This window comes from Euphorbia lathyris, chromosome 4 (genome assembly GCF_963576675.1).
Source record: "Euphorbia lathyris chromosome 4, ddEupLath1.1, whole genome shotgun sequence".
NCBI classification, from domain to species: domain Eukaryota; kingdom Viridiplantae; phylum Streptophyta; class Magnoliopsida; order Malpighiales; family Euphorbiaceae; genus Euphorbia; species Euphorbia lathyris.
The window spans coordinates 3,908,254-3,923,055 of NC_088913.1; the positions used below are offsets into that span (position 1 = coordinate 3,908,254).

At 35.2% G+C, this 14,802-nt stretch overlaps 2 protein-coding genes across 2 annotated transcripts; one reads left to right on the plus strand and one right to left on the minus strand.

The window, feature by feature from the left end:
• The first annotated feature begins 998 nt into the window (after positions 1–998).
• LOC136227470 (acetylglutamate kinase, chloroplastic) lies at positions 999–2,243 on the plus strand. The gene has a single exon (XM_066016151.1). It carries the CDS (start codon positions 1,137–1,139, stop codon positions 2,157–2,159), a length of 1,023 nt encoding a protein of 340 aa, XP_065872223.1. The 5' UTR covers positions 999–1,136; the 3' UTR covers positions 2,160–2,243.
• A 1,788-nt stretch (positions 2,244–4,031) lies between these two features.
• On the minus strand, positions 4,032–4,908 carry LOC136227025 (uncharacterized). Its single transcript, XM_066015757.1, has 4 exons — positions 4,715–4,908; positions 4,445–4,610; positions 4,177–4,353; positions 4,032–4,082 (listed from the first exon to the last, which is right to left on the minus strand). The coding sequence occupies exons 2-4, from the start codon at positions 4,499–4,501 to the stop codon at positions 4,032–4,034; spliced, it is 285 nt and encodes a 94-aa protein (XP_065871829.1). The 5' UTR covers positions 4,502–4,610; positions 4,715–4,908.
• Positions 4,909–14,802: the final 9,894 nt, after the last annotated feature.

Sequence of the window (14,802 nt, forward strand, 5' to 3'; positions counted from 1 at the left end):
TGGCCCTCCATATATTCCCGCACCTCTCCACTTCACACTACTATCGTCATCAAGTATGTGGAAATAAATACAGTAAGACGAACAACTACAAATTTGAACATTCAAATTCGTCTTCCATCCCGAACAATAAATCCTCTAATCTCCCAACTGCATCCACATCAAACAAAAAAGAACTCATCCAAACTCTTCTACAATCATTTAACTTCACCTTTATATAACCGCGTCTCCATAAGGAAGAAGACATTCACACAGTTACTCCTAGTATTGTCTTTAAGGGCTCGGGAGGTTCTAGGGTTTTTTAGACCTTGAACGTTCCGACTTAGATATGTAGGCTCGAGTAGCGTTGTAATCGAACCGAGCCGAGCTTTGATCTGTTCAAGCTTGGCTCGCTGTAAAATTAACGAGCTCGAGCTCGAGCCAAGCTTTGACTTGTTCAAGCTTGGTTCAGCTCAGCTCATTAGAAAACAAACGAGCTCGAGCCGAGCTTCGAGCTTGTTTCGAGCCCAAAATCCTCTTTGGACTTCCCACTAAGAAAATTATCTAACCATGAATTGTTTGTGAGTAAATCGTTAATTATATTTATGAAGTTTGTTCGCAAATAGCTTTTTAATTGTGTACGTAAACAAGCTCACAAGCAAAGTTCGTGAATAAATAAACAAGATGCTTACAAATAGTTCGTCTATTACTCATTTATTATATTTGTGAACGAACTCATCTAATAACAAATGTAATAATATTAAGTTTAGATATTTATGAACTAACACAAAACTGTATAGTTTTCTACAAAACTAAAATTTGCTTATAAATGTTCTAATCAAATCTGCTCGCGAGCTTTCAAACTGAGTTTTGGTCTGCTCAATCTCGGCTCATTTACGACCAAACCAGTAAATCGTACTTACGAGCAGTTCATTTACAAATCAAGCCGAACCGAGCTTTTATTGAACCGATCACTGAATGAGCGGCTCGGCTTATTTATAGCCATAGGCTCGAGCCACCTAGCGGTCACCACCCACCATTTTGAAAATTACATATGCTCACCGACTCCACCAGTTGTGATGAGCAAATCAGAGCCACCCATTTTGAAAAACCTACTCTCAGTTAACTGTTGCTGTAGCTATCACAACTGAAAGAAGAAGATGGCGGCGGCGGCCTCCACACCCTTCAATCTAACCTCTTCCAAATCCCTTTCTTCCTCTTTCCTATCACCAAATCTCAAAACTCTCAAATCCTCCGATCTCACTTTCCCAATCTCACATTCTCCATTTTCTCTCACCATCAAATCCTCAGGCACTTCCTCTGAATCCGCCGATCGCCGTTCCCGAGTCGACATTTTATCCGAATCTCTCCCTTACATCCAGAAATTCAGAGGTAAAACCATCGTAGTCAAGTATGGCGGCGCCGCCATGAAAATCCCCGAGCTTAAAGCCTCAGTGGTCAGCGATCTCGTCCTCCTCTCTTGTGTCGGCCTCCGTCCTGTTCTCGTCCACGGCGGCGGACCGGAGATCAACAATTGGCTACAACAGCTAAACATCGAGCCCGCGTTTCACGAAGGTTTGCGTATAACAGATGCTAAAACGATGGAGATTGTTTCAATGGTTTTGGTAGGGAAAGTGAATAAGGATCTAGTCACGCTTATAAACAAATCCGGCGGGACAGCCGTCGGTTTCTCAGGGATGGACGGCCGTCTATTCATGGCTCGACCAACGCCTAATTCGGCTCAATTAGGTTTTGTTGGAGAAGTGGCGAAGGTTGATCCGACTACACTTCAGCCTCTGGTTGATAATGGCCGAATTCCTGTGGTGGCGTCTGTGGCAGCGGATGAGTCAGGGCAATCGTATAATATCAATGCTGATACAGTGGCGGGGGAATTGGCGGCGGCGTTAGGGGCGGAGAAGTTGATTCTATTGACGGATGTGGCTGGGATACTTGAGGATAAAGATGATCCGAGTAGTTTGGTGAGGGAAATTGATATAAAAGGTGTGAAGAAGATGATCGATGAGAAAAAGGTCGCCGGCGGGATGATTCCGAAGGTGAAGTGTTGTGTGAGATCAATTGCACAGGGAGTAAGAACTGCTAGTATTATTGATGGAAGAGTTGAGCATTGTTTGCTTCATGAAATTATGTCTGAACAAGGTATTGGAACTATGATTACTGGCTGATTTTCATTTCTGTGTTTTTTTCAACTGAATCAATTAGCAATCCTCTCATTTTGTTCTTCAATTTCATTGGAGGTTGTGTTAAAAGAGTATATCTGTTCATAGACGCCTCCTGCTTTACATTGGGGTTAAATGCACCGTTTTTCACTGAATTTTCATAGTTATAAAGTAACTGAAACTTTGAATTTTATTTCAATAATGTCACTCCGACCATCGCAACGCTAAAGAGGTCACGAGTTCGAGTTTTACGAGCGGTCTCTTGCCAAAAAAAAAATTGGCAGGAGGGAAAGGCTTACCCCAGTACATCTTTGTGGTGGGACCCCTCCCCGGATCCCCGCTTAAGCCGGGACGCGTAGTGCACCGGGCCGCCCTTTTAATGTCACTCCGACTGGTAACGTTAAACGTCGCTCTCGTGTGACCAGGTGGTCACGAGTTCGAGTCGTAGGAGCGGCCTCTGCCAATAGGCTTGTCCCAATACACCCTTGTGGTGGGACCCCTCCTTAGACGTGTAGTGCATCGGACCGCCCTTTTAATGTCACTCTGACTAGCAAAAAGATATCGAAAAAGTGACGTGGAAAAGTGAAGTGGCTACTACATCATGAGAAGTAGTCAATTTTCACCGCAAGCGACACGTGATTGCCACATAATGGCCTAAACAACACATGTCAGCTAGGTAGTAGCGATATATTGTTTTGGTGATCTATGTGGCAATCACATTAGTTTTGTCGTGGATGTCACGTCATATTTCTAGTTTTTTTTTTTTCTCTTGAAGTCGTCATAGTGACTTTATTAAGATAGAATTCAAAGTTTTATTGAGATAGATTAAAGTTGAGTAACCATTTTGAGACAACCATGTCCTCAGTGATCATCAGTGCATTTAATCCCTTGAATTGGTTAGGTTTTGGACATGGAAAATTGTTTGTCCCCATGACACCCGGTGTGGACCGTGATTAGGGTTATAATCGAGCCGAACTTTAGTCTGTTCATGCTTGGTTTGTTACAAAATTAACGATTTAGGCCCAACATTTTGTTCGTAAGTTGCTTTGCGAGCTTTTGTCCGTGATTAATTGTGTTCATCTTTAACATAAAACTACATATTTTTGAAACCAAACTTGCCCATGAGTGTGGCTATGAATATTACAATCTATGAACCACCGATATTTCTAAGAGGTTGACGTATGCTTATCCGATACTTCGGGGATACGGATACGTCGGGGATATGCGAGGATAGGTGGGGAAACGTAAAACAAGTATCCTCTTGTTTTTTTTAATTATGGCATACGTCAGGAATACGGCAAAACAAGTATCCTATTTTTTCTTTTAATTATAGAAATACTTTGGGGATACCTTTCAGAGTTAATTAGGTAAAATTTAGGGGTTCTTTTAAATAACTTAACAAATATAGGGGTTAGTATAAAAAAAAAATAATATATTAATTCCTAATATAAATAAGGGAAAAGTACAAAAATAAACCTTGTGGTTTGGCCCATTTTCGAAGTGCACCCCTGTAGTTTAAAAGTTTGCAAGTCGGTGCCTTGAACTTCATTCCGTTAGCAAAGAGGGGTAAAATTGACTAACGGTGTTAAAAGTCAAAGGGAAAATAGTTAATTTGGTCCTTATATTTAATAATTTTATAAATTAAGCATTCTTATTATCTAACTATCACAAACAAACCCCAAAATAAAAAATAAAAATTCAATTATACCATCTTCTTCATTACTCTTTAATTTTTTTCTTTCTCTCTCATCTTTTTTAATTTTTCTCCCTCTAAAATCAAGTTTCTCTCTCTAGAATCAGAGTTCAATAATTTCTTAAAACTTATGTACACTACACTTGAAACCTTCATTTGTGTAGGTCGATTTTGGAACCAAAACTTTACTTGTCTCGGCCTATGATGTACTCATTGTCACTACAAAAGAACGGAAACTACACCGAACATAAAAGAACATAAATTTAGCTCAAAAGACCTCAAAATCAAACATTTTTTCCAAGAAGAACAAGTGAAACATCAATCTCCTACCTTGCGTATCCACTGGCCGACAATGGTTCCTGTGGTAGGACACTCCTCTAAGCTTGAAGCGTGTATAAGCATGTCATCCCACTTCAACCGATATTCGTCATCCCAAAAGAAGTCCCTCACCATTTCAGGCGTTGCATCCTCAAAAACTGTCCGGCTACGGTACTGCGGTGGACCACTCTGCCAAACCCATAAAACAATCTAATTAATTGACCAATTCTAAGAAAACAACACTGAAAGTAGCTGAATTCTCAGAGGAAAAGAAACAAACCTCGAGGTCTCTACGCCAAGCTTGATAGCTCATGGTTGAGGTAGAACGTTCCATCATATGAATCCAAGCAGGACCTCCATCTTTCTCTTCCACAAGCTTATATAAATACTCCAGATCTTCTTCATTCACAACATTGGATTTTTCGTTTTCTAACCATGATGATGAACTATAAATTGAAGTGGGGAAAGGGTTAGAGCAAAAGGAATATTGGGGAAAACACCAAGATTCAAACAAAATTATCAAAATTGACAGTTTCAAAGTGTTTCAAACCTGCAATCGGCATCGAGGTCAGGCTGTGAAGAGGAAGAAGAATTGATTTGAATCCCGTTGTCAGCAATCCGAAGAGATACAACCAGGCAACTGAAACTTCAAGGAATTGAAACTAGGTATATAAGAAGACCCCGATAAAGGAAATCGAATTGGAACTAGGTATATAAGAAGACCCCGATAAAGGAAATCGCCTAGAGAGAGAAACTTGATTTTAGAGAAAGAGAAAAATTAAAAAAGATGAGAGAGAAAGAAAAAAAAAATTAAAGAGTAATGGAGAAGATGGTATAATTGAATTTTTATTTTTTATTTTGGGGTTTGTTTGTGATAGTTAGATAATAAGGATGTTTAATTTATAAAATTATTAAATATAAGGACCAAATTAACTATTTTTCCTTTGACTTTTAACACCGTTAGTCAATTTTACCCCTCTTTGCTAACGGAATGAAGTTCAAGGCACCGACTTGCAAACTTTTAAACCACAGGGGTGCACTTCGAAAATGGGCCAAACCACAAGGTTTATTTTTGTACTTTTCCCTATAAATAATTAAGTAAACTAGTCCGTACCCACCAATTTATTTGCAAAAATATAAATAAATAACGAGTAAATTACAATGTTGATACTTGAATTTTACTCTAGTTCGCATTTTGATACTTAAATTACATTTTGTTAGAAAGTATCAGTAATCGGACTTTAGCTGTCGGCTGGTCAATGCGAATTTTGACTTTTGACCATTTTTAATTAAAAATTTGACTATTTTTTCTCTCCTAAAATCTGTCTCTCTTTTCTATTTTTTTTTTCTCTCTTAGATTTTTCTCACTTCTTCTTCACCCTTATTTACCTCATTGAGAAAACGTTGGTTTACATCTTAAAAATCCCATTCATCGATTCTAGTAGCTATCGCACAATCGTTGTCTTTTGCTCCTTCAGTTTTACTGAATAGATTGCCGCTGACACCACCACCAGTATCTGCTTCTACTCCGTCTCCAATTTTGAAACCACTAGCTTCTTCTCCTTCTCTACCGAGTATTATTACTCCTCCGGTGAATACTCCATCTCTGCTACTGTTTACTCTACTTCATCTCCTCCTCATATCGCAGGTTCTCCTTTTCCATCTGTGCTCCCTTCGTCTTCAATCTCTGGCTCTCCATATGATGCTCTTTCTCTAGCTCCAGCTAAAAATGCTGCTAGATTAAAAAATTGTGCGATGGATAATAAGTACAAGATTGTGTGATGGATAATAAGAAAAAATTTAGAGGTATAAAATCATTTTACATTTACTCAATACAATTCCCTATAGTTCATTAAGAGGTATAAAATTGTAGATTTAGCAGTGAAAAATCTAATGGGGAGCGTTCCATTGCGTCCTTTAAAAGACAATGTGATTGGGGCTTCCTGACAATTTATGGGTCTTGGTAAAATAAGATATAAGAGCTCCTTTAATTAAAAAAAGAAAATTGTACATACAAATTTAAAATATATTCTAATAAAATTATAATTATACGATATGTAATATTACGTTCGCCAAATATATTTTTATTTATCCAAAATCAAAAATATGTTTCACAAATTTTCTAAATTAACTTTTAATCTATATTCAAAAAAACCAATTTGGTCATTTTGAAGTTTAAAATGTCAATTATTTGGATCCTTTAAAATCTAAATGGTATTAATATATGTATATAAAAAAATTACTTCATATATTTATAGACTTGAATTTTTTTTGGCCCTCTATAGCCCTGGGCCGTAGGCCGGCCTTGGCTACGATTCTTCACCCACTTAAGCCCAACTTTGACTATCGATCAAAATTGATGAAAATTGAAGAGATGATTTACATAGTTGGGTTCATCACAGTCTCCGGCAATAGCTTTTGCACAGAAGTAAGAAAAATAGTTTCGAAGAGAGAGGGAGAGAGAGAGAAATAGAACATTTTTGCAATTGATCTTTTGGTCCTGGGATTCTCCCAAACCTTCTCTATACCTTTTATTCTCATATTAATCCAAAAAAAAGTAGAACGAATACAGAAATGTGTATAAACAATAAAATTGGACTAGCAAAAAAATAAGTTAAAATATATATGAAAGTTTGAAGAATGGGATGTGAAAAATCTGAGACTTGTATTAGCAGTCTCCTTAAGACAGATTTCATCACTATTGACAGTTGTCTCTCATGATACAATGGATTACATAAGTGAATTCTTACTGTGTGTAAATTTGTTATCACCGGAGCAAAAAAACAAGAACAATATAAACATACAAAAAGCAGAAATTTTTTAGAGAGTTTTGGTTTCAAGTATTTAAAATTTAACAGCTCCTTTTTGTATAAATAGAACTCAACTGCACATATCTATTCATGAATGAATACGATTGTGCATGAACAAACATTATTATTCACGAATGGATACGGTTGTTCATGAATAAACATGATTATTCACGAACGGATTGTTCATGAACGACTGATCACAAAGGGAAGTGTAATGTAAGAATTCAATTCTGTGGGACAAGAAATTGTGGACATTTTTTTAAAAAAAAATTGCGTAATGCGCTTACATTAAAGAAGAAAGAAAAATCTCCACCAGACCCGGATGTGATTCGAACTCATAACCTCTCAAGGCATAGGTAAGCTCTCAACCACTAGATGTTCATAGATCCGTCCCCTGGTTTTGGTACAAACTCATGTGATGAAAGTTGGTGTTACTCAAAACCAGAGGACGGATCTAGAGGGGGAAAGAGTTGCTCCTTGTCGGCATGTAATGTGGTTCCGCCACTGTTCAAAGATTATTCTTTTTCCTTTTTATCGAGTGTTATTAGTTTCTGAACTTGTTTAAAGTGATTTATTTATCACCTTAATTTGTTTAAATGACGTATTATCTCTCTAAACTTGCTTATAATGATTTATTGTTCCTTAAACTTGTTCAAGATGAAATGATTTTTAATTTATCAAAATCATATCTCATTTTTCCACGTGGATTTAGAGGATTAATGAAGTCATTTTAAGCAAGTTTAGTGGTTAATTAGACCCTCTATAAATTCAGGAAGACAAACAGTTTTTTTGGACCAAGTTCAAAAGCTCCTCATGACATATTAAGCTTCTTATGAAAAGTTTTCGGGAAAATTACAAATCTAGATCAAATTGGAGACTCATTTACATATTTAACCCATTTACTCAAACCACTACATATCTAGATTGTTTTTGTGTGACTTTCCCATAATACCACTAACCTTTCCACTTCCAGCCACTCGCGAACTGCCGCTCCCCCTATCTCCTTGGTTACGCAAAAAGTTGGCTCCTGCATTAATGATTTCAAGACTTTTGATCTTCCTTTCTCCCTTTAAATTGCACGAAATCTGCACCATTTCGCCAAATCACAATGAATTTCTCTTTTTCATCTCTTCAACTCTTGATTCTGCAACTTCCCGACCCTAGAAAACGAAGCCATGGTTCTTCATCTTCCTGTTCGTTACTTGGTTTCTTTCTTCTTGTTACCATTCCAGAAATGGTTATTCTACGTTATTTCTGTCGTTCTTCCCAGTTTATCATATTGTTATTGCCGCTTTTAAGGGTGAAAGGCGCGAAAAATGTAAGTATCTGCTGTTTTTCTTGCGTTTTCCATGAATTCACTTCGTGTAGTCGATGATTTCGCGGAGATCTGCGAAGAGAACAAGCCTGAAACTTGATCATCTACATCGCGAATCGATGAATTCGCGAAGTCTGCGAGTACAAAAGTTCATGATTTCACTCGCAGACTTCGCGAAATCATCGATTCGCGATGTAGATCATCAAGTTTCAGGCCTCGCAAACATCGCAAAAACATCGATTCGCGAAGTAAAATATATTGCTTTTTTCCAGCCTAACACGCTTAATTTTTCCTGAAGGTGGTTGAACTTCCCTCAAAAGATGAGCACATTCACTTTAAAGTGGTTGGTAAGGGGTTAACTTCTAACAGATCATAGATCACTTCAAAGTGAACCTCACTAATCCAGTACCATTTTTTAAGAGGATGAGTAATTCCAGGAAGTCCAGACTTTTTGGGATGGATGTGTCTCACGGGGTACACTTTCCTTCAAGATTGGCACACCAACTTTGAAATGGTTGGTTATGAGAGATTGGCAGATTGGCACAATCTCTCCTAACCAACCATTTCAAAGTTGGTGTGCCAATCTTGAGGGAAGTGTGCACCGTGAGAGACATTCATCCCAAAAAGTATGGACTTCTTGTAATTATTCATCCTCTTCAAAATTGGTACCGGGTTACTGAGGTTCACTTTGAAGTGATCTGTAGAAGTTAACCCCTCACAAACCATTTTAAAGTGAATGTGCCAATCTTGTTGTAAATTTTGATAATGTTATGATTTTAATGTTGTTATTATGGCAATCTTGTTGTAAATTTTGATAGTGTTATGATTTTAATGTTACAATCCGTTGTTGTTTGGCATTTTTTGTTATTTACCACTTCGCGAATTAGCTTCAAAACACATCCACGCTTCGCATATGCGAATTAAATTCATCAAGTCTCCCAAAACATTAGCTTCGCAAGGTTCGCATATGATCGAATCTGTGAAGTCAGACGGGAGAAAGAGAGACGCGCGTAAATATTGAGGGTATTATGGGAAAGTCACACAAAAACAGTCTAGATATGTAGTAGTTTGAATAGATGAATTAAATATGTAAATGTGCCTCCCATTTGACCTAAATTTATAATTTTCCCATATTTTAATTATTCTATCTATCTACTAATCTTTCCTAAAATTATAAGATTTTTCTCGTCAAAATCAAAATATCAAGGCAGTAGAATATATCTCCATTTTCATTTTTCAGCCCCTTTATTATTCCAACCCAAAATGGCATTCATTATCCTTGAATTTAGAAAAAAAAAAAGATAATTTTAAACACCGTCTCTAAAATTTACAAAAAAATTCATTTCTAAAAAACAATCTCTATTATCATAGGACTATTTGAACTAAAAACCGATCTTATATTAATTTTTGACACATCCCACGCGTAAATGTTAGTTGGACTTGCAGCGTGTACAACACATGCTCATCTCACCGTCTGTTTTTAATTCCATCAATTAATGAAATTGTCAGTTGTTTGGTCTAAGAAGCTCTGCTACCATGTCATGAAATCGTTTAAACTAAAAGCTCAAATTTGTAGTTAAAAGCTCAATTGTAGATCTTATATTAATCTGTGATATTTATAAAGGAATAGTTTTGTATTTTCTTTTTTAGATTTCATAATAGATTTGATGATGAAATAATTTTAATTTCAATAAGTATTTGGAATATATAAAGATAATAAAAATCCGAGAAGATGAGATTCACATGATGTTATGTGTGTGCACGTGTTTTTAATAGCAAAGAGCATTTTGAAGCTATGATCTTTTGGGTTTTTTTTTTTGTTCATTAAACTCTTAATCGTTTATTTGGACACATTAAGTATCTGATCATTTACTTTTTTTGTTGTATTAAATCATTGTTTGTCAAATTAGTTCGTTGTTAACATCTAATATGTTAAAAATACGTTATTCGTTTTATATGTGCTTGAAATTATGTTTTTTACAGTTTGAAATAAAAATTTTACAGTTTTTCTATAGGTACATACATTTTACATAAAAAAAAACTGTTTTCAAACTGTAAAAAAAATATAAATTTTAAACTCAATGAAATGAATAAAACTCAGTTAATCATGTTCTATGTTCAGATTTTTTTTTTTTTTTTGTCATCAGAGATTTAATGTAATTAAAAGTAAAAGTTCCAGGGTTTAATATATCCAAATAATATAACAAGGGCTTAATAAATAAATAAAGCGAAAGGAATGGAGGTCTTAATATGCTTTTTTATTATTATTATTTGTTATTGATGTATCGTAGAACGTGTTGGAGTTTAGTGTTATAAAGACAATTGTTTTAGGATATTAATATTAATGAATAAATTGTTTAATTGATAATTTGTTTAATCAAATATATAGCATTAAAATGTAACTATATATAAAGGCAACAATCTTTCATAAAGAAAGTAACCCTAAGTTTATTTAAGTAGTTATAAAGTGTTCATACAAGCATGAAGTGAGACTGTACTTTATAATAAACCAATAAACTTAAAGTAAACCCAAGTCAAGTAATATGTTATAGGGGTTGGCATATTACTGTTGAGACTTGCATGTAACAATGTTTTCTGTCGAGACAGAAAGCTGATCTCACAAGCTTTAGATATTCGGATATCTAGACAGTTACATGGATCCGGTGAAGGATTTCATTAGGATTGGGACCCGAATTGAGATAACAGAATGGATTGATTTATCTAATGTGTCAACTGTTCATCTCATTGGTGTTAGTGGGTATAACTAATCCTCAGACACAAACATTCGTTAATTAGTAATTCTGGATTATGAAGTCTGATACTTTGATTCTGTGCGAGCACGATCCAATAGGTGAGAGCCTAGGGTGTGTGAGAGCAGGGTTGGGTATCACGCAAAGTGATTGCAGAATAGTTAATGTCAGATTGAGCATTCGTCACTCCCGATAAGTGAGAGATATATCCAAATGGCCGCTTGTGGTGAATTGACTGAAATCCTCGCAAGGTGACACAGTTAAGAGTAGAAATAAACATTTCACTTAACTTATCTTTTCAGAGTGAATTCAACCTGTACAAGTAAAACCGGACTCTTCGTTATATGTAACCTTGACACATTCCATGGTTATAAGGAATTGACCGACAGGATATAGTTGATGAAGGATCGTATTATACTGTACCTAATACAGAAAGGTTAACGTCAGTTATCAACTTGACTTTTTAATTGCTCTGGGGGAATATCATAGGTTTTACTAGTAACAGCTCGCGACGGTATTCCGTTATATATATGTTGGAATTAATCGTGATGAATAATTTCAAAGGATATATACGGCTAGTGGCAATAAAGAACCTAATGGGTCGCATATGGGACTTGGAATCGGATGACGAAAACGTAATTTGTGGGACACACATATGGGCCGAAATTTGTATATTAATTAGGGATTTTAATTTAGTTTAATAATTGTAATTAGATTATGATTATAAATTAAACTAAAGAATTATCTGATAATATCAATTGGATGTTTTATGCAATTAAAACTCTAATTAATTATCCCTAACATTAATTAATTATTAATTTGATTAATAATGATTATTTAAAGATAATTAGTTATTGTTTAGATAATATTAAAGTGTTTATTTAATTATCTAATTAGGAATCCTATTCAGAATAAGATTCCAATTAATTAAATTCCTAACACAACTGAGATTAGGGTTTCGGAAGTCTATAAATAGACCTCTAACCTTAGAATTTCGGCCAACCCTAATACAGAAGAGGAAGGAATCGTTCCGTCGTCGTCTCGGCTAATTATTTTATTTCTTACTCTCTCTTTGATCTCGTATCGATTTCTGTTAGAGGCAATCATTGCGATTGCTATTCATTAAAGGTTGATTACTGATTAACTTTTGTTTTGTGTTGAATCAAACATTCGTGGTTCATGAGTTGATAATAACAAGTTGTGGGCACTTCGTTTGCAACGGTAGATAGTTCTTCAATAAAGGTATTACTTTCTATCCCTCTTTATATGAAATAACAATTAACAGATCTTGGAAAATGGAAATAGATAAAATTTTATTATTCTGCTATGCCTAGGCTTGTCTATTTTCCTACACAATACTCAATATACCCAGAATCACAAACCAGAGAAGTAATTACACAAATCCAGACCAAGTCAAGCCGCAATCTATACCACAAGAATAAGGAACAAAGAAACTCACCCGGACCACCCCAATCGGGTGCAAGCAGAGCGGGTTACAGTCAGGCGTGTACGGGCAGAAGGACTCGCAGGGCACGAAGCAAGTCGCAACGGTGGTTGCAGGAGCCGGAAGACGGAACCGCACGAAAAAGACGCCACTAGCGTCGAACAAACCGAGGGAGAGAAACAGGGGCGAAGAGATAGCACAGTGGCAGGACCAACCTCTCACAGCGCCGGCGGCGAAGGAGGGACAACCGAACTCGCGACGGCGAGGTGGCAGGAGATTATAGATCGGGGGTGGCCGCGGTTATTTGGAAAAAAAGGGAAAAGAGGGATACGCATGACATATCCATTATTTCATGCATTCTAATTTAATTAAAGAAACATTTTGTTAATAAAATTTGAAATTTACTATATTCATATAATATCATGTATATACGCATATTATTTTACGGTTAAAATTGACTAAATTCATATAATAATATCACATATATACATGTTTTTTTCACGGTTATACATGTACTTTTTATTTGTTATCGATGAGGAATAGCATAGTACACAACTAAAATAAAGGCTTAATATATCATTTGCCTTCTGAACTTATCCAAAAAGCTCGATTGGCGTCCTAAACTTTTAAAGTATTTCGATGGCCTCCTAAAAACTTGCATAAAATATTCAGTTAGCTCCTGAACTTGCGTAAAATGTAATCAATTAATCACTCGGTTTTAAAAAAATAAATTAAATGAGGAAGATGTGTTGCACGCACCTTGTAATGTTATTACATAATTCACATAATAAATTAAAAATGAAGTTCTTACTTACTCAACTGTAAAATTTATATTCTCTACTATTAGAATTGCATATCCCGATTTTGGTCGTTTTACTTTTTTTAAGACTCGTGCAATGAATCTTCCGCATTCAACTTACTTTTTTACAACCGAATTATTATTTGATTATATTTTACGCAAGTTTAGGAGGCTAACTGGACATTTTATGCAAGTTCAGAGGGCTATCGAGATACTTTGAAAGTTCAAGGGGGAATCAACCTTTTTGGACACGCTTAGGGAGCAAATGATGTATTAAACCTAAAATAAAACTGCAAGATTCGTAATTACTCCCTCCATTCCCTTATATAGAGCATTTTAACAAATTAGTTTTTTCCCCAAATATAAGTTATTCTATGATTCCAAGAACTTTTAGTTTAGTTTTTTGATCCAAATATTAAATCTTTTGTATTGGTACATGTGTTTTTTAATATTCCAATATTTATTCCCCAATAGTGACATAAGAGAGAATTTGTTTCAGTTAACCATTATATTTCTTAATTTGTGTGAAATACCCTAGAATGACTTATACAGTCAAACTTGGCCAACTTGTTGTTTCCGTTCGGACTCGTAAGGCTGGTCTTGCTGATTCAGTCGATCCAACTTGGCCGAAGCATTAGCAATACGGGAAGCACTTAGCTAGATTAAATTTCTTCAATTATCCCAAGTCACAGTTCAGTCTGACTGCCTTAATGTGGTCCGAGCTATCCAAACACGAGAATTCAACCTTTCTTATTTATCTAACGTTATTCAAGATTGTTGCATTATTTTACAAGATCTGAACTCTGTTTCGATCTCTTTTGTCAAACGGTCAACAAACTTGCCAGCTCATTCTTTAGTAAAAGCTGGCAGTACTAGATCTAACTGGGGTGAGTAGGCATGTCCACCATCTTTCCCTATCGATGTTCTTTTGTTTGATTTAATTTAATACACATCATTCTTTCAAAAAAAATTAGCCTTATTTATTAACGTAAAGGGGTGAGGCTATGGTTACTTTGTTTTCAACGTAAAGTCTTCAATTACAAGTTCTAATATTATGGTTGCTAAACCTTATAATTAACGCTTTGAAATTACTGTTATGATTTCAAAATTGAAATATTCAAAAATTAAATTTGTTTATAACAATATTTATCATGAAACTACATTTTGAATTTTCCAAAATCATAATTTTTGGAGTTTTTTTCTCTCAAAAATCATTTTCTATCTCTTAATCAAACAACGTATAAATAGCCTCAATCGAAAATTTTAAAGAATAAAAGTTGCTTAAAATATAATTAATTCTTAAATTTTTTTATTTAAAAATCATCAATTATCATTTTAAAGCTGGATTAGAATTTATTGACCATAATATTAAAAAGTTTAAATTTAAATAACTTTTTATATTAGATTTTAAAATTTAATCATCATACTGCTATGAGTGTAATTTATACAAATAAAATACATAATTTTTTCTAGGCCAATAATACTAAATAAGGTGAGTATGCCTTCAAATTTGATTAAAC